We start from the raw sequence: 27,715 nt of genomic DNA, 5'->3' as shown, positions 1-27,715 counted from the left end.
TAGCTGAATAGATAATCAAGTACTTTTACTTGAAAATACACCAATTTTTATATTCATTAAGGAGAAAATTGTCTATGTGTGAAGTCAGAATATCACTTCAGAATGATTTATCTGAAACTCTTACATTTAATAGAATTTCATTCCACCCTGAAATACCTAGATCTTTATGGGTTCTGGGTACAAACTTGTTACAGAACAAAGTCTTCTTTTTTCTCCCTCATTTAATCTTTTCTATTTTCCCTCCCGAAGTTCTATCCTAAAAGTTATGATTATTGTCTTTTAGAAAGAAAAAAAATTATTTATTCTCTGTTGTTCCTTTAAAATTATTGTGTCGTTACTAAACATGAAGTTTTTCTCTTAACTTTCTCTTACATTCTGAATCCACCTTTTCCTTTTTCTTTTTGTTTTGTTTTGCTGTTGCCGTCAAAATGAGAATTCCCGTAACGTTTTGGTTTCAGTGGTGGCACACAGGGAGGGTTGTTTTTAAGGAGATGGGTTTTCTGTTCTGCATGAAGTGGAGCTCCCTGTTGGCACTCAGATGTGAAAGGTGGAAATATTTGTGCCACAATTGGCACTTAGCAAATGTATCGCTATTTAGAGCTATAATCTTTTATGAACTGTTTTATTATTTATTGTAAATCTTTTCTTTTTACAGCCTCTTGCTGTTGACCCTACAGCCCATGTCATCTAATGCCTGGAATTGTCCAGTCACAGTGACAGGAGGCCCCTTTTGTATTTTAACCCTTAGATTTTCTACAGGAGCAAAAGAAAAATACGCATTCAATGTCCGTTTTATTTTTATCCAGAAAAGAAACTTGAGTAGATAAAAGTTTTGTATTTTCTAAGTAACAAAAGGCAGGAAAAGTCATGGGGGAGTTGAGCGATTCTGAGTCTACACCAACAGCTTCCAGATGCTGCTTCTGAGTATTTATTGAATATTTTTACGAATTAGCTAAGTCTTCCAGGTAGCCTGTGTTCGACCAGGCCCAAAGGGAATATGTTGTGGTAGATGATGATTTTGTTAAATGAGAATAAGTGACCATTCCCTCGCTCATTAGCTGTTAGTTTCAACCTCCTCCTCTACCAACTTTTTACAAAAAACAGTAGTTCGAAATAAATCGGTTTTTTGACCATTTTTGCATTTTTCTACTTCTTTAGCTCACTTTCTGTTAGAGGGGCTTTTTCAGAGTGAAATGACTGAAGTTCAGGCAGCTAGGGAGTCAGGAAGTGAGAGCCATGCAATACTCCCAAACTGGCTCCTCTTCTAGAAGAATTCGTAACTGTCTAAGTTACCAGATGAAGGACGGTACAAACGTGCCCCAGAGTCACATACATTGTAAAGTCTGCATTTCATTTATTATTTTCCTTCCTGGGAAGATGCAGACCCGGTTCATGTTGTGTCGGCCATCTCCTGGCACGTCCCTCTCTGCCGCCCTCTCCCACCACTGGCAGTTCCCGCAGCATGAATGAGGTGCCAGCTTTGTCCAGTGCAAAGCTGGGCATCGCTGAGAGCAGATGGGCTTCTGCACTTCACAAACACGCTCAGGCACAGGAGAAGAAAAGGAGCTTGAGAAATATCTCAGCATTCTAGACATTACATTGCTCAGTGCTAAGTTACAAGTACAGTGTCTTCTGTCCTCAGAACATGAGCGGAGAGTTAAAGATGACCCACGTTATTGGAGATCTAATCCCATTAAACAAGCACATGCTGTATAGGACATGCTCCGAGTTTGGTTTTCGCTCCTTCTCCTCTTCCTCAAACATGAATGCAATTTAGGTGGCCAGAAGATTAATATACAGATGTCTGTGTAGCCATAGTGCTACCATGAGCTTCATATCTGGGTTGAAGTGGAGGTTTACAAACACCCAATGACCTCATTACCTTCCCCTCTTCATTTAGGCTTAATAACAGAGATGAGCTTGCCCTCAGAGGCATTGGGCACAGGCAGTGGAGAATGTTTACGATGTAAATTGACTAGGCTCCTGGGTTGCAGAAGTTTAAGAAATTGGGACACATCTTAACTTCTAGAGAGAAGTAAAGACTAAAATCACTTTCTCTATTTTTCAGTTGAAAAAGTCCTCCTTCAGGTACCTAGGATCCTGAGCACTGAAATGGCTGCTCCCACCTCCCCTTCATCCCTCCTTCCTCTATCTCTTCCTTTTCGCTCTGTCCATTCCAAGAAGGATCTATGGTTCTGGATTGTCCATGAGTTGCTTCAATGTTAAGAGACCACACAAAAGGCACGGTAGCTTAACAGTAAGAGTGCAGACTGAGATGCCAGCCTGCCTGGATTCAAATCCTGGCTCAGTTCATGGGAAGGGACAATTATATAACTTATATATGCCTGAGTCTCCTCATCTGTAAAATACGGATAATAATAATGGTAGCCACCCCACAGGGTCCTTGTGAGAATGAAGTGATGCTAATGCACACAAAGCACTTCACAGCAGTACCAGATACTTAGTAAGCAATATATGTGTTCGTTGCTATTTTTTATTGAGCAGGTACTTAAACTTTAACATGAAGTATCTTATTCAACCCTTGCGGCACCCCATAAAGATGGGACTTTTAAACCTCTTTTACGATGATGAAACTGAGGCAAGAGAGGTTGTTGACCTGACTAAGGTCACTTGACTGTTAAGTGGCGAATATGGAATTCAGACTCAGATCCTTATCATTCCAAACTCTGGGCTAAAGCATGTCACTCCCCACCTCCCGCTGTGAGTGGATACAAATGCAGAGCAGAGCATCAGTGCATTTGGCCTGAGACTGATGCTCTGTTAACCTAATATCTTCTTATGGGTAAGACCTTATACTAGGTTTAAGCTGCCTTGACTTGTGAGAATTTCTCCATTCATTCTTTGCCCCATGACATTGCTGGTCCTTCTGTGCATTTTTAGTATACAACGTGACTCCCTTCTAATTCTCGGGTCCTTCAGAAGAAATCTATTCCTTTCTATTCAGGATAAAGCTGGCATCCAGGGTAGAAAATTATTTGGAATGTTGTTTCCTTCAGTGATTGTCTCCCATTCAACTCAATTTCTTCTGAGCAGCTCGGTGATAATAGGGCTTCGCTCCTCACATCAGTAGAAATCTCTGCTGCTGAAGAGAGCATGTGACAATGCAGAGCTAGCCCGTTTCCACTTAGCAAACCGAGAAGGCTATTTCCAGCATGGAACATGGCAGCCTCTGCCTGGTTCGCCTGGAAACCTTAGGGTTAGTTTTAAATGTACCTGTGATCTTTACCTGCCCTGTTTTTAAGCTATTTTTCAATCTGCATGTGTCACTGCTGGTTTGAAACATTGGCCACCAGCCTCACCATGTCCCATATGGACTGCTGCTCTGACCACCTGCCTTGTCTTCTGCAAGCCCCTGAGGCCGAGGTTCCCGAAAGGGAAATCCTATTCTGTCCCCCCTCTTACTTAAAACAATGCAGGGCTTCCCACTACTGTTAGGACAAAACCACACTCCCCGTGGCCCAGTGGTCAAGTTCACATGCTCCGCTTCCGCGGCCCGGGGTTTTGCCCGCTGAGTTCCTGGGCACGGACATGGCACCGCTGATCAGGCCATGCTGAGGCGGCATCCCACATAGCACAGCCAGAAGGACCTACAACTAGAATGTACAACTATGTACTGGGGGGCTTTGGGGAGAAGAAGGAAGGGGAAAAAAAGATTGGCAACAGATGTTAGCTCATGTGCCAATCTTTAAAAAAAGTAAAACCATGATCCCTGCAAGCGGTGTGCCCACCCACTGCTCCAGCCTGCTCTCCCGCTACAATGGGCCCCTGCCAGCTCCGCAGATTGGTTATGTTCTCTCTGTGTCGGGTGGACACTTTCCCCAGCCCCTTGGAACCCTAACCACCCTACTCTCCATTCAGGTCTTAGCTCAGTTGTGGCTTCTGCAGAAAAGCCCTACCTGACTAGGTCAGACCCCACTGTTGACACCGCTGCATGCCCTCTCTTCCACAGCATTAGTCCCGTTCATGTACCCTCACAGGTCTTTGCGCTCCCTGAGATTGGCAGCCGTAGCCAGTGCTGCTGACCGTTGTGTTCCCAGTGCCTGGCACATGGGGACTCACTAAACGGTTACTGTAAAACTGAGGGAAACTGCACATGTTTCTCTGTGGCAAGAAGGGTGATATTTCTAGAAACCTTTTCAGGGGGCCCTCTTGGGACTCTCAGTGTCCTCAAAGGGGAGTCTCCACATTTCACACCGAACAGTTCCATGGGTTCCCCCAAGCTCTCGGATTTCAAGGGAATTTCTATAGAGTCAAGTAACACGCAGGCCCATTGCCTGACCTTTACCCTGTGCCCAAGGGCCACCCCATGGTGTTTCCCATGTGAACTGTCCACTCATGCACGCGGATGTCAATGTCACCTCGTATAGAAGTTTCAGAGTTAATGAGATGGGAACAGAAATCTGACACTCTGGGTTTGACCAACAGCCCTTCAGGGTCTCTACCCCCCTCAGAGTTTTTTGATTCTAGACAGTTTTCTTTATGGAAGAGCCGGAAGTTCACCTGATCACCCCACCTGTCAGCCAACCCTTCAAAATCAGAGCACCCTTTTTTTCAAATTCATTTTATACAAGGAACTAGTATACTTTCTGTCAACTTGTGAGGAAAAGTTGATTAATTTATGCTTCCCTTTGGGCTAGACAGAGAGACAAATAAAAAATAGTTCACATTTATGGAGCACTTACTGTTTACCAGGCCCTATGAAAAGCATATTCCGTGGGCTCTCTTATTCAGTTCTCACAGCTCCTCTCTGAGGTGTGAATGCTGGTAGCATCCCATTTTATAGACAAGAAATTAGAAGAATTTAAATTATTTAAATTTATTTAAATTATTTAAATTATTTAACTCAGAGAAGTTAAATAATATGTGCAAGACCACACAGCCGTAAGTGGTGGAGCTGGAATTTGAACCCAGAACTGCCTGCCCTCAAGCACATGCTCTTAGCCACCGTGCTGTGTTGCCTATCCTTTCAAATATTCTGTATCAGTTGCAGGTTATGAGGTGTTTGGCATAAAACCATGTCTCCGCACTCCCCATCACCTACTAGCCTATAGCTGGTTTACTTTTTAAGCCTATTCAAATAGTTTTCTGTTTAAGATATAACTAAAAAGCATGCCATACAAAATTCCATTAAATCTAGCCTAACAGTCATGTAAAACTATATTGTTTATTAATGTATGGTTTACTTTTTAAAAATATGTGTTCCATATTTATCATTTAACCATTTTATGGTTACTATTATTAAACGTTAAAAAGGAAATATAGTATTTAATAATAGTCACCATGGCCATGTGGCATGTTTAGAAAAGCAACACCCGTCATGCAGTCCTAGCCTTGTGTGCCCTCAGATCTATTCCTTCTCCTGATTTGTGGTTTTGGGTGAGGAGTGGTGGTGCAGCAGCAGCCCTGACCCCTACAGGCTGTGTTTCTCTGGCTTCTGGGAGGGTTTGGCCAATCAGAGGCCCTGGTGGGAGATGAGGGTGGGGCTTAAGGATGAGCTGAGGTATTTGTCCCCCTCTCTCTCTGTCTCCTGCAGCAGTTGCATCTCCTCCATGGCTCCATCTCCCACCAGGTGGCCCCAGCCCCTGGGCTCCATTTACCTCCGCCTTTTGTCCATCCAGCATCATGGTGCAGGTGGCCTCCTGCTCTTCCTGTCTCTGGGCTGCATTACTGCCCCCATGAACCTTCCACCACCTATGTGCCCAATTCCCTCCGTTAAATCTTCTGTGTTGTAGATAAATAGGGCTTTCTGTTCTCCCAGATGGATTCTGGTGTACCCTCCAGGATTTGCACTTGTGATTGCAATTCTGATTTGCAATTTGGCGGCATGCAAGATGGATGCTGTGATTGGTTTAAAATCCTCTGATTCAAAGCATCCACAGCCTTGGTGTTCACTGTGGCTGTGGTATTAGGGGAAAACCCTGGCTGGGTGTCTGGTGTCTGGTTCTAGTTCTAGCTGAGTCACTAAGGGGAGCTTAGAATCGCTTGCGTTTCCTGGAGAGTGAAGGTGCCCCACTCCGGGGTCCTTTCTGGCTGCCCCATTAGCTGACTTTAACTCCTTCCGAACCAAGACAATTCTAGGATGCAGTCTCGGTTTCTGTGGGGACCAGTGACTTATCTCCTTCAGCACAATGGCCCCTGACTCCAGCTGGCCACCCTTCTGAGGTGTGTTGGTCCCTGAGGGGTCAGGTGACAGCACGTGGGTGAGCCAGGGCAGACCTATCACCCCCCTGGGAAGAATCTCAATCAGGCCTTTCTGGTTCTGACCCAGGCGGTTGATCTTCATTTGGGCACAACTCCCTCGCAGAACATACAGTGCAAGAGTAAAATGTACTGTTCAGCTGTCCCGACTGTGGTTTAACAATATTTCAGAGATGAAGTTTCGTATATTCACCTTAAATATAAAACCAATAGGCAGAATGTACAGATGGCACTTGTCTGATGTAATATATTTTCTCTCTCTCCATTTTAAGCATAATCTTCTTATATTCTCTAAACACTATTTAAAAAAAAAAATCCTTATCCAGCACTTGTGTGTGTGTGTGTATATATATATTTGGGGCCAGATGCTCTGGGTATCTCAAATAACTTTAATTTACTAAACTTCACTCCTCCTCTCCCACCCCCAGCCCTTTCTTTTCAGAAGATACATTTAGACAATCACCATTCACCTCCAATTCAAAAGATGTGCTGCCTGGTGAATCTGTGCTTCACGGAAGAATATCAGCACCAGGTATGGAAATGGTGTTGACTTTGCTGCTGCTATTGATTGCTTACAAATTACTTTTCTGAAATGTGTGAATTTTCAGATTCTTTCAGCTTGTATGTTGAAGTTATTCATATGAAGCTGGATTTTTAAAAAGAGGGAGAAACTCAATTTAAACAGCCACAAAGTATATTAAAATAAAATGCAACAGTTAATAAAACTCTTCCTCTTTGCTTTTGGACCTTATTGTTCTTTCCCCGCTGATGTTTCGTTCGTGGAGTGAATTTCTTTTTCTTCAAAATAGTGAAGTATGACCTGAAAATGATTTGCTTTACACATTGTCAGTATTTCAGGCAGGCAGCCAAGAAGACATAGGAGGGCACTGGCAGGGACACTGATCTCCAACAGGGAAGGCCGTGACCCCAGTGGGGTGTGGGCCCCCGCAGAGACCACTTTGGTTTCCATGGAAGCAACACAGGTCGTTAAGACAATCTTGCCACTCAGATTTCGCCTCTCTTCTTAGTCACGGTACCTGCATATATCCATCTAAGGCTCCTTTTTGCCATCTCAACATCAAAACATAATTTCTTCTCCATTCTTCCTTTTTCTTTTCTCCTTTCCGGAGTAAAAGGAAAGATGTGCTTGTTGTCCTCTTATCGGCAACATGGCCATCCTTCAGGGCTTGTGTGTGTGTTTTCAGAGTTACTATGAAAGGAGAACATTTGAGAACCACTGCACAGTAGCCCATAATTCCTACCTGCCCCCAACGCCACCCCCGACAGTGATCCAGCAGCTGGGAAACTTCCTGCTGTTGTTACCTTTGTTCCCAGCCATTGAAAGAATTTCAGAAGCTCTTGGTGGCATCCACACCCATTTATTTGTCCAGGGGAGCGGTGGGACACCAAGGCTTTGCGTGTGCGGGAAGGACTCACAACAAGGTTGTTGGCCGGGAACCCCTGCAAGAATGAAGTCCAAGTGTCCACCCCACACCTGAGGAGGCTGGTTTCCCAGATGGCTGGAGTTCTGAGTGTTTTGCAATGCAGGAAGAGCCAAGTGGCATCTTGGGAAATACTGGCTTGAGGTATCACAGGGCATTGGAAGTGGTTTGGGAAACAGTGGAGAAAAGGCAACTCTGTCATTCTTTAGTCTTGTGATGGCAGATCCATTTCTTCTCATCTCCAAATCGTCTGGGCACCTGCCTGCTTTTTAGCTTTGCAGGGCTTTCCTATTCAAACACCACAAAGAATGTGCTTACACAAAAACACGTTCCATAATACTTGGTTCTAGAGGTAGAAAGAAAATCTGCTTCGTTGATGTCTTCATTCTCAAACAGGGGCTATTTGAACTACCGTGTACTTCCCACGGTGTCATTTTGAATAGCCATCTCCCTAGTCCCCAAATTATCGCCCTGCTGTTAAGTTGATGGATTGTGACTTTCTAATGTCAAAATAACTGCCTAGGAATTGCCTGTCTGGGTGCTGTGACCCAGCCAGCCAGCATCCCGTGATGTATATACAAACCCTGCTTTGCTGGCTTAATGTTTGGCTTGGCTATATTTTAGGAAGGGTTTATTGGTCGAGTTACAACTCGACCGCAAAGAGTGATATCAGTAGATGTTTAACTGTGTAGGGGAGTTTCTGTGTTTTGCTTGATAGGCTTATATTACAAATTAGATAAAATCACACGTAAAAAGTTAACTCTTGTTTCAGGAGAAGTCAGCATAACTGGGATTTTTAAAATGTCAATCCAGCATTCCGAGGGAGAATCAAACTCCGTGCTTCAAAAAGCCTCTCTTTAGGCAGAGGATAAGCAAAATGGCTATATTTACAGTTTGCTAAAATAGACAACTAAAAAGGGACTTTTTAAAAAATAAGCACGGTGAGAATGCTTTAGAAATGAAGTTAAAATTAGAAAAATTAAAAATGATAAGGACCACCTGTGATCACAAAGTTCTCATAACCTGAAGACATGATTTGTAAAGAAAACCTCAATAATTTGGAGTACTTGTGGAGAAGAGCCATCTGAATTAACGGAAGATTGCAGTATGGAGACTTTTTAAGAAAACATTTCTTTCGATTCTAGACAGTGGTGCCTGGCCATCATATACCTACTGGAGTGCCCCAGTCCCTCACCCACAATTCCGAAATCTGAAAAGCTTTGACCAACCACAATTTTTTGAATAAGTTACTTAGTGGCAAAACCTAATGGGAGGCTATTTATAGTCTTTATGTATCACACCAAGGGTGAAATTCATACATTTTTAAGTTGCAGAAATATCAGTGTACTTAATTATGAAGGCCCATTGGAGTGTTACATAAAATATGTCTTATGCACTGTCTTATACTGAAAGGAGAAAAAGTATGAATCCTAAAATGCCTCAGGGCCCAGGGGTCTCCAGTAGATATTGTGGACCTACATGTGTTCCAGTACTCTGCTAAATGCAGTGCTGGGTACAAAGAAATTGAAGCTACAGTTGAGGATCTTAAGGTTCTGAGGTGAAAGAGTCATGGATTCTTACGAAAAATTCCAGAAGACCCCAGTGAGCAGCAGATTGCTGAATCCTTGGAGAACATGTGGCAAGGAGGAGGAGCCCAAAGGGGATGCTCTAGCACTGGGACAGCGTTATTAATGAGGGCCCGGCTTAGAGAGAAGAGGAGGAGGAGGATAGAAGAGGCAGACAAAGGGCTGTTTGACTGGTTTGGGAGACTGGTTAGCTTTGCTCTAAGCAGATTGAATTAGGGAATGATAGTGGCTGTGCAGGAATGAGGAAGCCAGGAAGGAGACAGCTGGCTTTAGTGACTAGGCAGAAAAATAATTTGTTGTTAGTATATAAATAAAAGCTTCAGAGTCCTTAGAAATCTTCTCTTGGGTAGTTTAAACGGTACCATTAAAATATTATTTCTATTCTTTGTGCACTTAGCAAACTTCTTCCTTCCATAGATAATGCAAAGATAAATGTCAGCCCGGAGAATTATCTCAGATTCCCAGTTAGTAGAGACCATAATCAATGAGGTCTAATGTGCCTAGTTCCAGTCTAAGAAATCCCTTGCAAATGCTGAAACCCATTGCATTAATTCAACACTGTATGTTGGTTATATATTTATATCCTTCTGTCGGTGGAGTGAAATTCTTTTCCAAACTCATGTAGAGAAGGACCAGGAGACAGGGCAGGTGCGGGGTATGAGAACATCGTTAAAGGCCTGAGAGCCCCAGGCCAAAGGGATCCATCCAGTGTGCCACGATTGTGTTTCAGGCTTGTGGAAAACGAAGCAAGCCGTGTGGGGGATAGCAGAGTGAGGAGAGGTGGGCAGGACTGTGGACTGTGAAGAAATCGAGAATAGCACAGTTAACTAGGCATTTGCCTTCGGCAGATGGTTTCTGAGACACACAGCTGCCACCGTCCCAGAGAAACAGAATAAACACAGAGCTTCGCAGTGTCCTGGCCTCGGGTGTTGCCACTATTTCTAGACTGACTTTCCTGAGAACCAGAGAATGCTCATGAGCCAAGACCTAACATTTTTACTTGCTGTGAATGTCTTAGACAGAGGTAACACCAGGAATCCTTAATAAAATGATGAGTTAAAAGCTGCTGTCACCTTCTGCTGGAGGGGTGCGAGGACAGAATATCCTTAAAGTCGTGAATTGATTACTGAGGGCACCCTGGGTGGTGATGTTGCTGGTGGGGATTTTACGAAAGAAATAAAAGAGCTTTCCTATTATGAGGGAGATAGAAATTACAGACTGCGTATAATTTAATGTACTGTGTCTAATTTATACTTGTCTCCCTTTGTAAAAGATTTACGTTAATAGTAGAAAGATTCTGGAGTCAGGGCTTGAAGGGCGGTTCTGTGTGAAGAGTGGACCCATTACTGTTGTACCTGCAGCTGTTTGTGTGTTTCCATCATCTTTCCACAAGCAAAGGCTGTTAAGAGAAGAATTTATATCTCAGCACTGCTTTTAAACAATGTGGCGTTTCAATTCTGTTTTATTATGATTTCGAAGTTCACAGTGTGTTTGCTCTGTATTAAGCCAAAAAATGAAAACACAACCAGAATAGGTGTGAAGGAAAATATGAGTCTCCATGAAATTCTTTCACAGTGTGGAGTCGCCGATGCTTCTGTTTGTTATTTCACATGGATCTTAGGGTTAGACAGTGTAAAACATATCAGCAATTAATTTGTAAATCTTTACCCTCATTATTTGCTAACTTCCCTTAAAAAAAAACTGCTCTTGTTATTGTTGTTGCTTATAACATACAAACGAGAAGCAAATAACCTGGGGAAAATTTAGTTCAGGATTTGATATCCCAATCAGGATCTGACATTGAATAAAAAGGATGGTTTGGAAGGGTCTCTCTTGTCCCCGGGCCAATTCTTGATCCATTTTCCTCTCTCTGTTCTGCTCATCAATCTAATACAAGTGGTGCCATGTCATATACTTTTCTGAAATCTAAATAAATGTTGCCTTGCATTAGAGTGCCACCCACAACTAACTCTCAGCCTGCCACGCTCCTAGCCAGATATGAATGACCTCTTTCCAGACGGTTGGCATAAAAGATGTGCATGTCACCTTCTTTTATGTGAGGACTTCCCAACTCATACCTCGAGAGAGAAAGACATGCAAAGCTGTCCTGGATTACAGCAAAGTGTTTTCTTCAGTCCTTTTTCAAACACAGCAGATTCTTTTTCAATTCAGACTGAGTCACAGACAAACATTAGAACATTAGGTGGTGTTGGTGTGTATCATTTTGTAGCTTAAGCCCCTTTTTGATTAAACGAATTTGTTCTGTACAGAGAAGGAAGCTAACAGTTATCAAGGACCTACTAAATTGTCAGGCACAAGATCTATGTCATCTCACTGAATTCTGAAAACAACTCATTGAGCCATAAGAGTTATGCTGAACTTACAGGTGACTAAATGGAAGTTCAGAGAGATTTAATAACTTTTTTTGAGTTTTATTGAGATGTAATTGACATATAACACTGTATTAGTTTTAGGTATACAACATAATGGTTTGATATATGTATATATTGGGAAATGATTTCCACATAAGTTTAGTTAACATCCATCGCCTCACATATTACCAATTTTTTTTCTTATGTTGAGAACTTTTAAGATGTGCTGTCTTAGCAACTTTCAAATATACAATACAGTATTGTTAACTGTACTCACCGTGCTGTCCCTGACATCCCCAGAGCTTACTTATCTTGTAACGGGAAGTTTATACCTTTTGTAGAGAGATTTAATAACTTGTTCGGAGTCATACGGTTGGCAAGTGACAGCATAGGAATTCCAGAACTGCATAGTACCTTTTCTCTCGTTCTACCCTGTCCTGCTGCCAACTAAGTCAGATGGCGCGTCACTGGCAGTGAGCAAAAGGAGCACATCCCCAGTGCTTGCCCACACGCCCCCACAGCAGGCATTTGAGGTATCCACTGATGGATTGCCGCCTTTTAGTTAGGAATAAAAAGTCGTCCTTTAAGTAAGATATTTCACAGAATTTATGAGCTAAGAATGTAGTGTTTATTAATATAATTCTGATTTTTCTTCTCCTCTTCCATTTCCGTCTTTTCTTTCTTCCTTTAATACTTGATATCTGGGAATCATGCTCATTCAGAACCTCTCTCTCAGTTAAGAGAGTTATAGAAGCAGTTGTGTTTCTTTCCACTAATCTTTCATGGATCATCTGGGCCATAGAAATCGTTTCTTGAACCTGTGTAAAAACCTCCTGGTTAAATAAAACGTGTCACGCTGCAGTTAGCAGTGCAGAAGAAAACGCTCTAGACCGGGAATCAGGAGAATCCAGGTTTAGTCCTAGCCATGTTTCCAGAAGAGAGAATAGAAGATCTCTAAGCTTCTTCCACATCCCCTCTTTTTCAAAAACTACCGTCTATAACAGTACTGTAACTCCAGCCAAGGTTCCTTTATTTTTTGAGGGCCAAAACTGTATACTGGTGCAGGGGAAAATCAGAGTCTGGTCTAGGAGCTGAAATTCTACCATCTCCACTAAGAGTTGGGGAAGGGACAAGTCACCATATGTAATTCTTGAAAGACACAGTATTGAGTTCCGTATTGACTGGGAAGGAGGCACCGGAAAGGCTTCTGGGAAGCTGGAATGTTCCATTTCTTTAACTGGCTGCTGATTACATACAAATATAATCTTGTGAAAATCCACCAAGCTGTGTACTTAAGACAGTATTTCTGCTTTTGTTAGGGCTAATTGGCTTATTCACAAATAAGTGGGTTAGATGCCAAGTGGTCACCTCCAGGCCATCTATACAAGTGCACGTGGATTCCAGAGACTCTGACAGTGATGATGATGACAGCAGTCTTTCAGTTACACAACTTGTAGTTTGCAGCAACATTTCCATTTGTAGCACAAACTTATTTCTCTGAACTGTATGGCACGTAGGTTGATATATCTGATTCCTCTTGTGTTTCGTATTGGGAAACTATACTGCACTGCTTCTAGTCTTTTTTTGATGTACATGCAATAGATGAGCTCTAGCCATTGGGGCCATTTACTAGAGGGAGAACTTTTCATTGTTACAGATTTTCCTGGTCCAGATAATGTTATTTGAGGCTAAAAATGATGTGCTCACAACTCTTCCCACCTGTCCCTCGTCAGCCTCGTTTGGTTTTAGTCAGAGGTAGGTGAATTCCACTAAAAACTTCGGTAAAGAGAAAGGGCTTGCATGAAGCCCTGTCAGCTCTGTGTGCAAGTTAGCCCTCGTCAAAAATGTAACTAACCAGGTCTCTGCAGACCAACAGTGTGGGGTGCGCACCGTGAGGCACAGGCACACTTTTTTTTTATACAAAAGGGGGAAATTTATATCCACTTTAGAGGCCTCACCTGGGCTATCTATGGAAACCCAGAAAAATAGAGAAAAAAACCTGTCATTGTTTGGCCAAATACCGTTATCTCCACCCAGATGGCACAGGGGTTGAGTCACTTGATGGTGAAGATAACCTTCAACACTTTCACGTCTGTGTTGTGTGGGAAATGGTAGCATCCAAAAGCCCTTTTAAAAACCCAGTTCAAGGACTTTGGTTCTCAGGTGCAGGTCACCCTCTGGGGCTGTGGCCACCTCGGCCCTGGCCTGGTGTCTTTCTGTGGGCCGAGTAGATGTGTTTGTGCTCACATAAAATTTTCCACACGCCGTTTATAAGGCCTCCGCAGTGCCTGTGGTGGGGTTTTTACTTTTGCAAAGACTGTTGAGGTGCCTGGAGAATGAATAGTGCTGTAAAAGGCCAGATTCTTGAGTATGTGTAATGGATGATGGAGAGTATTTGTTTGAAAATTGCAATGTAGTGACCCTGGCTTCAGTTTGGGACTAGCTAATTCAATCTACCAGGCCTTTTCTGTATATACAATATGTTCTTCCATTCCTTTGCTATCAAAAATACATATTCTCATTTCATGCAATTTCTTCTTTGTGTTGATGCCTTTTCAGGGCAGCAACTGCCCTCCGGTAACCAGGGTAGAAAAAAAAAAAGAAAAGTCATTCCACTCGCAGACTAGACCATCTATTTTCATTCAAACAAACCCATTCTGTATTCCCATATGTAGGCCAAACAGGTGCCTCTCCATGGTAAGAAAGAGACCCCCACCTCACACCAGAGCCCTTTCTTGATGTAGTTATTGGAATAATAGTCAGGGGCTTCATTTTTTTTTTTTTTTTTTTTTGCTGTTCTCCCTTATGCAGTGTGTTTCCTCAAGCAAGGTGGTTAGCATTTTGGTTCTCAATTTACCATCCAGAAAAAAAAGACATTAACTAGACGCACAAAAATATGGGCAGTCTGCATTTGCTTAATGCTGTTAGGTTTACCGCACCATCCCTGGAGTTCTGTTGAGGCACCCCACAGAGAGGCCCCTCAAGCTTTTTCAAATTCAACAGGTCCCAAAGTAAACGTATTATTTCCCCTGCCTCCCACTGTCCCTATACCTCCCCTGCAAGATTAATTGGTTGATTGATTGATTAAAACTCTCCACTCTATCCTGTTTTTTCTATCTTTGTGGATAGCATGATCATCATCAGCCACCATGTCACAAACCATAAGGCTGGACACCATTTGTTTGGGTTCCCTCATGAAGCACATCCTGAGACAAAGATTTGAGTGCAAGTAGTTTTTTAGGAAATGAGACCTGGAAACACTTGTGGAGGAATGGGGAAGCGAGCCAGGGAGAGGAAGGCAGCCAATAACGGGTACGTTATCAGACAGCTTATCTATTGCGGGCAACCAGAGATTCATTTCACTGGGGAACTCTGGGAAGCAACGGAGGACACACATCTCAGTTTCCTACCCAAGGGGTGAGAGAGCTGGGATATTTGTGCAGTCAGTCATCCGTTAAAGCTGCTCCCAGGAGAGTCAATTCCCCAACACTTTGGTGGACCGCACAGGTGGGCAAAGCAGGCTTCAGCGACTAGAGGAGGCCCTTGGCAAATAATACACAAGGGTCCCAGTGGGAAGGAAGGCATCGAAAAAGTAAAGGCAAGGTGACGATTGGGGAGCCAGGGGCGGGAACGACAGTAATCGCTCCATTGTCTTTCATTGTTACCTCCACCTCCCTTCTGTTACCATGTCCTCTCCTACATTGATTCTTTCTCTAGTTCTCTCCTAAATGCATTCTTTTCCTTCAGTACCAACTGCCAATAACTTTATTCAGGTCTCCATCATTAGTCCTCTGGATTACAACAGTGGCTTCTGGCTGGTCTCGCTGTCTCCAGTGTCACCCTCTCCCATCCCTTCTCTCCATCCTGCAGCCAGACTAATCTTTCTAGAAGGCAGATCTCATCATGTCACTCTCTCCCCAGTGGCTTCCCATGGCCCTCAGGATAAACTCTTAACTTGGACTGCTTGCACATGTACTCTCTCCCAATAAGCTACCTTTTTTTTTTGTACGTAGTTTCTGCTTTCTCTGGAAACCATTCCCTGCCCCTCCAAAACTGGATTAGGTGCTGCTTTCTTCGATGTCCTTGGATAGTTAGAATTGCCTGTTTACTCATCAGCCTTCTCCTTTAGCTGTAAGCTCCTCGGTGGGCATAAACTGCCTTGTTGATCATTCCTCCATCCAGAAACTAGCACCTAATGTAGCCGCTCAACAAATCTTGGATGAAAGTATATTGTTGAAAAGCTAGGTTGTTTGTAGAACCAGTGTTAAATGTTCTAAAGAGAGATCTGATAACACTTTGATTGTAACACAGACCTGGTTTTGACTGCAGGTTAAAATGGATCCCTTTATAAATATAAAGTTGGCAATAAAGCCCTCTCCAAATAGAGTTTCCCTTTCTATCTAATGTGAGTGGCACAGTACCATGACATAACTTCCTTTTTAGAATTAAATAGTTTAGCTTGACAGGAGAAAGATTTCGGGGCTGTTGTGTTCATTTTTTTCACCTTAGATATAGAATCTAACAGCCAACCACCAAAGAAACTCTAGGGCAGCATTTCTGAGTGCAGAGGGTGGAAGGTGGAAGTACAAGGTTTGATAGTTTGATGTAAAAGTCCAGTATTTGAATTAATGTGAAAACCCAATACTGACTTTCACATGTAATAATAAACTTCCCAGGCATAAAATTCCCTATGTCATTAGTCTTATGTTAAAAATCTTGGAATTATTTCAAACAGAATTTTTTTCCCATCTGTGAGCCAACTGCTTTATCAAATGAGCTTCTCCTTTAATGTAAATTATTTTATTGAGGGACAGTGTTATATTTTGATCCAAATGGGGCAAGAGTTCACATAAATACTATTTGGAAACTTTGTGTGAGATAGATTTGAATTCAGGCCTGAATCTCTGGAATTTGGGCAGCCCATGAACTGGAAATATCATTTTTTCTTTCAGATCATTAAAAAATTGTACAAGGCTTCTTCTTCTTGCTTGGGAAACATGTCCCACAAATCTTCTGACACTTCCTCTCTTGTTTCTTACACATGAAGAGAGAGAGAATTTTCTACAGCTGTCAGACTACACTCTCCCCTAGTCTTACATCTTTCTCCTCACCTCTACAAGAAACAACAGAGATGGCCCTATTGGAGTTGGAGATTACCACACATACACAGCCATTTCTGCCCTCAGCCACCTATGCTCTGAAATGCTTTTGCGTTCTATCTCATTCCAGTCTCTTCCTTTCCTTTTTCTATGCTGAGCCATTATGGGGCTTGCATGAGGCAACACTTAAATACTCTATTAAACACATAAATAAGAAACAAGTTCTCTAAGTTAAAGAGAAATACAATGCTCCATGTTATTTTGTGAGTTTAGAACCTGATGTCTCATTCTAGAATTTAATCTACAAATAGACTTGAGCAAGTAACACTAAGGTATCTGGATAAAGATGAGCTTTGCAGCATAAAGATCTAAAAACCAACAAAATGTCTGTGGACAGGGAGCTGGTGAAATGAACCATGGGGCATTCGATGGAAAACTCCACAGCCATTAAAAAAGAGTGAAGGAGATCTGTAGGAATTATTTGAAAAGATGTCCAAGATATGTCAGATTTCAAAAACAAAAACAAAAAACTGGCTGCAGACAACATGTGTGACATGATTCTATTTATGTTAAAAAAAAAGAGGTGATACATTTTATGTGCACATAATATGCTTATATATACATGGATGATTTCTCAGCAGATAAAAGGTTTACAGTGACTACCACTGAGTGTAAAGGATTGGGATTGAGAGAAGAGAGAAAGTGAGAGGTGTTCTTTTATTTTTCAGTTTATATGCTTTGTTCTATTTTTTATCATTAATTTGCATTAACACTTTTATAAATTTTCAAAGTTAAAAAAGTAAAGTGGGGGACCTATGTGTCCAAATCACTTTTTTTTGTTTTTCTGAATCTGTCGTTTACACATATGATGACCTGGAGCTTTAATGAATCATCTGTAAATTAAGTGACCTACTAAAAATATAGATGAGGCAATGATTCTAAGCCGTAGTCCTTCAATGAGCTCCCCCAGCTAGAAGCCAGAGTTATATGAGTTTTTCATATAGTTCATGAGAATATAAAGCGGGTTACAAATCCGCATGAATAGTATAACCCCATGGTTTGTGAAAAAAGGATGCATACAAGAAAAAAATCAAGAAGGATAGATGTAGAAAGGTTAACTGTTATCTCAGTTTAGTTAGGATTTCAAGTGATTTTTACTTATATTTTATGGATTTCCATTTCTACAATAAGCATATATTATTTTTATAATCAGGAAACATCAATGAGCTCCTTTCATTTTGAACAAAGAAGAAACTGTCTTAGATATTCTGGTACTGAATGCTTGACACCAGATCCCTCTGGAAGTTTCTATCATGAGCATATGCCTGGAGCTTTGGACAAGGAGATCAGCTTCAGCAGAACCACATGTAAATGTGACCTCAGAAAGAATGGTAGTCCTAAAAGCGACAAAAGTGAATGGAGATCGAGGGTATTATGTTAAGCGAAATAAGCCAGTCAGAGAAAGACGAACTCTATATGACTCCACTCATAGGTGGAAGTTAACATATTGACAAGGAGATCTGGTCGGTGGTTACCAGGGAAAAGGGGGGGTGGGGGGAGGGCACAAAGGGGGAACTGGTGTACCCACAACATGACTAACAAAAATGTACAACTGAAATCTCACAAGGTTGTAATCTATCATAACATTAATAAAAAAAAAAAGTGAATGGAGATATTTTCAGCTGAAAGAGATGAAAATGTTGGGAAAAAAACTTGTAAGGGATATTTGGAAAGTAGAACCCATCTTAAGATATCAGAGTACTTCAGACTTAGGAATCCTGCTTTAATGTCTTGTGTTTGTTGGCACCTGCTGCCTTCACAATTTCCCCATCCTCTGTTACATGCACCCTTGGGTACCTTTTTCCCATCCAGCGCTTTCCAGTCAAAATGACTCATCCATCTGCAGAGTCTAGTTTCCCGCCTTAAGTATCCAGGAATGAGTCACTCAGATCAGTTGCTTCTCTTTTAACTTGAATGGAATTAGGCTCAGGGACATTCAGTTGAAAGATTCATGAATGGGTGGGTCCCGGGAAAGGCTGTGGTGAGGCTATCAGGGAAGGCAGCTGTATTATAGGAATGGCAAAGAGGCCTGGGAAACAGAATAACTGGGGAGTCAGAGAGCCCAGAGACAGAATGATTTACAAAAAAAGATTGGGCCCAAACTCTGTCAGTCTTTGCTAGAGTATGGAGGCGGGAATTAATTGGTTATGTGGATTTTAGGTAACTATTTTCTCTTAAAGGCAAGATGACTCATACCAATTATTTTTTTGCTCACTAATTTTGTATGTACTGTGTAGGTACTTGCCAAAAGAAAAGCAGGGGAAAATTTTACTTAGAAAAGAAAAATGCGTACTCTTGCAAATGCTTTTAACATGTAGGCATGCATTCAGTATGTGAAAGTTATTTTTGACACTATTTTTGGCTAAATTGTTTTTCATTTTTATGAAAAATGTTAATTTTTAAAGCACTCTGGTCTATCTCCCAACTGTTACTTTTATCACTCGAAAATGTGATATTTTAAAAATATCATCACTGGTGTCATACTAAGACTTGCCTTGGATTACATGCCTTTCATAGTAATTAATTTTTTTTTTAAAAGCGTTTGGACATGAAAAAGGAATAAAATGAAAGTTCACCAAAATGTTCATAGCAGTTGTCTTTGGGTAATGATGGGAACTGTGGTTGTGAGGGTTTTTTCCCCACATGTCTATGTTCTTCTAGTTTTCTATAATGAGCATGGAATACTTTTATCAAAAGAATCCATTTTATTAGAGGGAGTAAGGTGTTAAGGAACAAAGATGAGATTCACAATGCTTTGAGTTATACTGTAATAATTACTGTGGTCACATACAAGCTAGGCTTTTGTCCAAGGCCTCTAAACATCTTGTGTTACAATGAACGAATATTAGCAGAGTCCTTTCAAAAATTTTAAGTTACTGGAGGCCGGCCCCGTGGCCAAGTGGTTAAGTTCGCACGCTCCGCTTCGGTGGCCTGAGGTTCCCTGGTTCAGCTCCTGGGCGTGGAGCTACACACAGCTCATCAAGCCAGGCTGTGGTGGCATCCCACATAGAGAAACTACAATGACCTGCTAATAGGATAGACAACTATGTACTGGGGCTTTGGGGAGAAAAAAAAAACAGAAGAGGAAGATTGGCAACAGATGTTAGCTCAGGGCCAATCTTTTTTAAAAAAAAAAATTTTAAGTTACATATCCTGTAAGTTATTAACAAAGACCTGTGAAATCTTATATGAAATACAAATATGACAACAGTCATTTAAATACATATTTCAGTTTGGGTACTTACTAAGCTCACTTGAGGAATGATTGAAGTTTGAGGATGGTTACTTATTTTTAACCTTACAATGGAGATTAATGAATTTAATATATCTTAGGGCACCAGCTGTTAGAGAAGAACTGCGCACCATCTTATTTAACTTGGTTGTTCAAAATGGTGTTTAATGGAACACTCCCTTGTACTGTCGCATTGCACTATATGTCTCATAAATATCACTCACTTAGGTCTAGTCAATAAAATAATAGTGCCGATAGAGGATGTTTTCAGTAGTTATATCAAGAAGTACAATGAGGGGCTGGCCCGGTGGCGCAGCGGTTAAGTTCACATGTTCCACTTCTCGGCAGCCCAGGGTTGGCCAGTTCAGATCCCAGGTGCAGACATGGCACTGCTTGGCAAAAGCCATGCTGTAGTAGGCGTCCCATATATAATGTAGAGGAAGATGGGCATGGATGTTAGCTCAGGGCCAGTCTTCCTCAGCAAAAAGAGGAGGATTGGCAGCAGTTAGCTCAGGGCTAATCATCCTCAAAAAAAAAAAATACAATGAGCATTCACATTCCTGTTGTATCTATTTAGTTTCCTAACAGAGGTCAGTTAGAAAAATGATCTCAGTGGCCACAGACAGGTTCCTTGACTTTCCCCTTCGATTATTTTCATTCTTCTCCATCATTGTCAGACGATAGTGAATGTTATGACATAAGGATTAAATATAAAAGGATCTGAGTATCATTAAGTATTTGATGAGCAGTATGAGAAGCTGTTGTGAGGTGTATGTACCACTCAGGTGAAACGAAAGTTCACTTATTCATTCATTCAACAAATACTCAGTGAGCAGCTATTATATGCCGGATACTTTTTAGGTCTTGGGGAACAGCAGTGAACAAAACAAAGTCCCTGACCTTATGGGATTTACACCCTAGGGAAAGAGGCAGACAATAAACAAATAATTATACAGCGCATATATAATATATATGCATATATATTATAGCATCATAAAAAATATATATGTATATGTAACATATAATTATATAAGGAGATGGGTTGGGAAGAGGCTGTCTAAGGTAGGGTGGTCAAAGAAAGTTCTGCCTAGGAAAGTGCAATTCAAGCGGATACCTGGACAAGTAGGGGAGCAAATCATGTGGTGATGTGTGGGGCTGAGTCTTCTGGGTAAGAGAGCAGTAACTACAAGGCCCAGAGGTGAGGAGGAGCCTGGCTTGGGGAAGTGACAGCAGAAAGGGAGAGTAGTTTACAGTGCCTTATAGTGAATAGCGAGGACCTGGACTTTTATTGCAAGTATGCCAGGAACCATTGGAATGTTTTGAGCAGAGAAGTGACATAATCTCACTTCCGTTTAAAAAAATTAATCTGACTCTTTCTTGTTTAATCTTTAAAGCCCTAATAAAGTCCCCTGAAAGCCTTAATGGAAACAGAGAAGCCTGCATAAAGATAAGAGAGACAAAGAAAGTTAATTTCATTTGCTGGGTATTATTTTTACAGCAGATGGAATCTGTGCCTATCCCTTTAATAATTAATTATTGATGGTGAGTGTTGCCCAATATTTATCTCATTTAATTTTTCTTACTGTTAACTTATAAAAGAGGGATTGTGTTTTTATTTGACTATGTTTATTTGAAATTTTGGGTTTTTTCTTAGTTAAAAATGACTAGCTAGATATTTAACTGAATATTTATGGAAAAAAGTCTACAAAACTCACCCTGATAACAAAAGTGACTCGGAAAGTTACAGAACTTGAAATCATAATTTTTAAAAAAAAGATAAGACAAATCCATTATTTGGAATTCACTGTCGAAAAGAGAATGCCCTGATAAGAAAGGCGACTTTGCTTCACACAAGAATTGCTCCAGCATTATTTATAAAGAGTTATGTCAGGGAACTATGAATTCACCAATAAAACTGCAAATTACTCTAACAGATGCTTACAAAGCGTGCCTAGAGGCTATTGTGTATGTGTTTTGTCAGCTCTGCCATTGAAGAGGTGATTTACAATCCTAAAACCACTAATGATGGCATTTTACAAATGTTATACCAAATTATATTGTGTAAGACAATAACATCCATTATTTACGACAGAAGTCTTAAATATTTGTTATATACATGCACTACTGACAATCAAAATAGCTCATAATATGTTCATAATATGAATATTTTGGAGGGGGGATTTGCCTTTGCCCCTCTCATGGAAATACTGCCTAATAAGGGATTTTGTTACCTCCCCTACTTAGAAACACTACCACGTACTAAACTGCATCACAGACCTGCTTGCTATGTAGGATGACCACGGCCACTGAAAGGCTCCGGTTCAAGACGACCTTGTGGCTAAACAACACCACTTCCCACCCATCTCCAATAATCCTCAGATTTTGAAATCACTTTTTAAAAAATATTTTGTTTGTTATCAGTCATATGTGAGGAAATGTAGATTCATCGTAGACTTTTCAAGAGTTGCATTCTATAAAGACATTGTTCGGCTCAATTTTTGTTTTCAATGTTTTGTAGCCACCAGAGTAGATGATTCTCTAGTCTAGACCTGTGCAGAGACCGTTTGCTGAGATAGGGAGTGAGATAATATGTTTCAGTGATAAAATAAGCAGTCCACTCCTTGCTGGCAAGCTGTGAGGTTGGCTACTTAACATTGAGCTAGAGAGTGAATCTGAATTACAGTTTCCTCCAGGATGATGCAAGCTTCAAAATTCACTGGGCTAAGGAAGGGGGAGGGGTGGAGAGAGAAGCCTCTACAGGTGGTGCATTTACATCCATTTTCGCTACTCTGTGTGTATGTGTGTGTTCATTTCCTTTTGGCACGTGAGAGCAAACTGGTCAGAATCTCTAAAAGGGCTTTGCTGTTTTAAATAGAAATTTCCACTTAAGAGATTTTATAGTTAAAAAAATAAAATTCTTAGTCGACTAATTAATTGTGCCCTAGCAATGGTGGCCCCTCTTCAGGGTAGCACACCATATAGTAGAACAAGTTATAACAAAGAGAAATGCATTTAAGGAAAACTGCATCCATTTTGAGAAACTGGATTTTGTGTGTGTGTGTATGCGTAAATAGCCCAGCCAGGATGTTCCTATGTGCTTAGCACACTGAATGCATGCATTTAAGTCATTTTCATTTTATTGGGGGAACTGGCATAAACCTGCTGTTAGACCTTTGGGAAATCATTACTGGCTCAAGCTAAATGATATTGCTAACTCTTATGTTCTTAGAGTCTTGGGGAGTCATTTACACTGATTCATAAGGAATCCTTTGATCAATTGGAAGAACTTTCTGCTCAGAATAAGGGCAGAGAAGACATCTCACAGGTCAGATTGTGTGGTTGATGTTCTCAAGATGATGATATTAACTCCTCTCAGACTGTATCCATGACACTTTCTAAATCCTTTTGCAAACAGCCAGATCCCAACATGACTGCCTTTATTTGTGCAATGGAAGAACTAGGAGTGATCCTGATAGACTGTTTGCTAGCAAAGAAGTGATTTTCTTACCCTCTTGAAGGTGGTAACCAGCTTGAGCTTATTTTTTTCAAATTGCTGAGTTTGATGGGATTAAAGAGATTTCTAAAAGAAAGAATTTTAAATCTGCGCTAGGGAAAGGATATTTGTTGTTGTTGTTGTTGTATGTATTGGTTGTAATGGACCTGTGATCTTAAAATACTGTATCATAACAAAGTAGGTGGAATGATGTGCTGAGTTGATGGCTTTCACGCTTTTTTGACAAAAACCCAGAGTAAATTTCACGTTTACATATGTGTGTGTTAATTGACAATGTAAAATCTATAGAGACAGGGTGGTTGGTTGCCTGATTGATTGATAGAGATGAGTCAATGAAACAATCTTCACACATGTACCATGTCTGATATTTTCTAATCTATTCTATTTTATTTCACCTTTTTTTTTTTATGCTGGTGGAGACTCACTGAGTTCATTTCGTGATCTGCCAGTCAGCCACAATCAAAAATTTCGACATCACTGGGCTACCAGATACGGAGACCTAGACTCCTCTTCCACCTTTGAGCTCCCTTCTGGCAAACCCAAGATCTCCCAGCTTGGTGCCAGCTGCTTTGGTTTTGACTCAACAGGCCGGTCTGTGCCAAACACTTTGTAGCTCCAAACCCCCATCCTTATTGAGATGGTTGGATAACTCAAGAACCAGACCTTTGAAACTGTGCCCTGCTATATTAAAAACAAGCAAAAGGAACCAAACCCTTCCCGGTGTGGTCTGGTCAAATTCAGCTTTGTATCTCACTAGGAAAGAAAAAATAATGGTGTTTTACATCTGAGTGAATCTAATTGAAGGACAACTATCTCTGAATTGCCTTTCAAAATTTTAAAGTAATGGCAAAGTGAACTTAAAGTGGGAGGAAAAAGATAGAGGAAATTTTTTAAATTCTGTATTTAGCCATTAATTGAACTCTTAGAGTCCTCAGTATCTGAAACTAGTCTTTGGTTTTGCACTTTCTTGGATGTAGGTAACTATGACAATGCCCAGCCTTCATTCTTACTCAGGGTGTTAGATAAGAGATACATGACCCCTCTCCCCAGTATGTTACCTTTAATTCCCATTTTTTAAAATAATCTCTTCCAGTGAAGAGCAGATCACCCTTCCTGCCGTCTCCCCCCTGCTCCCGACACCCCCATGAATGGTAAAAGGCTCAGATTGAAATAATGGAGTTTTTTGGTTGCTAGAAATGATGGATTGCAGCAATCAGCTAAGCCAAGCTTTTAAAAGGATGTGTATTGAAAGGGAAAAGAAGATATATCTTAGATTCCACCCACTCCAGAAATCAGCAAAGAGAGAATTCTCTCAATTAAGACATAATGTAATTTCCATCCCACCCTTGGGGCATTACTTCTGCTATGTTGATGAAAATGAACATCAAATAGATTGGTTTCCCACGCCCTGACAATCATTAATTATGCCAAAGGTGCCGGAGACCTTCCCCATGAGTGTGGTAATGTGAAAGAAATGCAAGGTGACAGCTTCTTCCTCACCTCATTCCCCAGAGTCCCTTCTCAGGACAGGTGATGAGCCTGACGTATCTTTTTACAGTATGCTTCTCCCCACTCTAATAGGAAAGAAATTTTGAAGGTATTATTTGCTTTGAATGAGTTGATCCCATGGAACATACAAGGGTCTCCATTCGTCACAACAGATTCAGTGCTAAGTATTATGGAGGATATCAAGGTGGAAGAAGTTGACTGGTGGGGCTAAAAAAGCTTACGTTTTTGAAAATACCTGCAAATAATTCTCATTTATTATACACATAGAACATCCAAATGTCTGAAAATATGGTGCTAACAACATATAAAGGCTAAAGGAACTGGAAGTTTAATAGGGCAATGCTCTCGATTCGGAAAGAGGCAAATTTTCTGCTATCATTAGAGTTTCTGTGAAAGAATCTTATTCACACATAGAGGATTTTATTTTTTTTTGCTTCACGTAGGCAATTATTTTCATCTTAACCTTGGATAGAGGAAGCTAGACTAATAGTCAAATGTGCTTGGAATTATGCCTATGACTTTTTTACTACCTTGTGAATTTTCTTATTGAAAGTTCAGTGAACTTCTTAATTTAAAAAATAAGAATCAGCTCATGCTCCTTGCCCCTAGTTACCACCAGGGCACCACTGTCATCAAAGTATATTAAGGACCTACCTGTCTGTCTCCCTGGTAGAATTTAAATAGTCAGACTGTGCTTTCTCAAAATTGGCAACCCTGGATGCATCAGATGTATGGTTCTCAGCGGGCGCTGATTTTGCCCCCCAGGGCAGTGTCTGGTGATATTTTTATTTATCATGACTAGGGGGCAGGTGCTACTGGCATCTGGTAGGTAGAAGGCAGGGATGCTATTAAACATTCTGCAAAAATGCACAGGACAGGCCCTACAGTAAAGAATTATCTGATCCAAAATGTCAATGGTGCCAAGGTAGAAACCCCACCTTAGGGGTTGGGAGATGCACATAAAGGGCATATTGAAAACTAAAATTCATAGACCGGATGCACAAATTAAATGATGCCGTTTCAACTGTGTACAAACATGTACTTCTGGAAATTTTTCAAGTTTCTAAGGTACAGTTTGATTATTTAATAGCTCTATTAACACTTGTGCTTGTTTCACAGTAAACAACTGGGGAGTTGTGACACTGTTTCAGTCTAACAGTGGCCTGAAAAACAAGCATCATATATGACAGAATCTTTTTTAGGAATTATTAAAATCTCAGGAAACGGAGAATATGCATTATAGAGAGGGAATCCAATATCTATAAATTTACTGAGCGTACTTTAAATGATAAAAAAATTGCATGTATTAGTTAAGATAAAGTTTTGGCAGCTTTAAAAAGGCCAAAATAACAGGCTTGACTAAAATAGAAGTTTATTTCTCTCTTATATGGCAACCAGAGTGTAAACAGTCAAGGGCTGATGTGGTGGCTCCAGGGTACTTAGGCTTCTTCTGTCTTGTTCTGCCATCCTTGGCATATGGCTTCCATTTCATGGTCCAGTACGGCTGCTCCAGTTCCCACCGTCACATCCACATCCTAAACAGCAGGAAGTCAAGAAAGAAGTCGAGGGCATGACCCTCCTTTTAAGGGCGTGCCCTAGAGTTTGTACACATCACTTCTGCTCATCCTGTTGTCTAGAACTTGGTCACGTGGCCACACCTAGCTGTTAGGGAGACTGAAAAAGTGTTCTCTTGAGCAGCCATGTGCCCAGCTAAAACTCAGGGGTTCCTTTATTAAAAGAAGAAAAACATGAATGTTGGAGGACAGCTAGCAGTCTCTGCCTCAGATACCTCGTCTTAGGTTAATTCAAGGTCAAGGAACCCAAAGACTGCAGAATAATTTCAGATGCCCTTTGGTCAGGGTAGATGTCACAGACTGTGACCCTGTCTACGATGGCCTGTTATGTTACCTTAATCCTAAATCACATGAGAGGCAGTACTAGTTTGGGAGCTAAACCATCAGGGTTCAAATCTTAGCTGTGCCACTTGCCAGCTGAGTCGAATTTAGCAAATTTACTTGCACACTCTGTGCCCGGATTTCCTCCTTTGTAACTTGCTAATGACAATAACACCTCACTTATGGAGTTGTGATGAGAATTAGCGAAGTAATAATGTGTAAGACACTCAGAATAGTGCCTAACATAGTAAGCACTACTAAGAACTCTAAACGTTGTTATTATTGGGGGAGATTCCTGCACCCAACTAACTGATTTCATATCAGCTAATTTGAGCCTTAACTTATTAAGCATATAAATGTCTGTTAATTTCATTTGGTTTTAAAATCTCAATGAACATTTGTTGCTTTGATCTAATTTTGAGTTGTAGCCCCCATCCCCAATAAACTATCAAAATATGGGATTTGATTTGAAATGAAGACAAGGCTAAATTGGGGTTGATGGAGGCTGGAGCCAGTGGATTGCCAGCTTCTTGTATCAGAACCACATGGTGGACAAGCTAGAAATTCAATGTAGACAACTGATGCTCCAGCTGCTTTTGTCAACTCTAGATAACATCATCTCACAACTGTTGACTTCTCAACAGATGTCGGAGATTTCTGGTTTGATCCAACCAAGTTCATTTAACTCAAGATAATTCTTTCTTTACTCCTCAGTAAAGAGATTTAAGAACTCATAGCGGAAACATTGCAACTCAGATCTACAAATGGCAGTAGTTGTCTTATTTTC

General features: G+C 41.0%; 1 protein-coding gene across 6 annotated transcripts in view; it reads left to right on the top strand.

The window, feature by feature from the left end:
• The window catches only part of ZNF827 (zinc finger protein 827), a 165,566-nt gene that overhangs the window by 99,531 nt on the left and 38,320 nt on the right, over positions 1 to 27,715 (top strand). For all 6 annotated transcript variants that reach the window (XR_006887983.1, XM_046656881.1, XM_046656885.1 and 3 more), the window contains exon 8: positions 6,648 to 6,751. Coding sequence is in view for 5 of the 6 variants with exons in the window: in XM_046656881.1 (XP_046512837.1) it covers positions 6,648 to 6,751 (104 nt within the window). In the remaining variant the exon portion in view is untranslated. The remainder of the gene's footprint in view (positions 1 to 6,647; positions 6,752 to 27,715) is intronic.

The sequence above is a fragment of the Equus quagga genome, chromosome 3 (genome assembly GCF_021613505.1).
Source record: "Equus quagga isolate Etosha38 chromosome 3, UCLA_HA_Equagga_1.0, whole genome shotgun sequence".
NCBI classification, from domain to species: domain Eukaryota; kingdom Metazoa; phylum Chordata; class Mammalia; order Perissodactyla; family Equidae; genus Equus; species Equus quagga.
The sequence above is the reverse complement of the archived record's forward strand: the minus strand, read 5'-3'. Positions and strand labels throughout refer to the sequence as shown.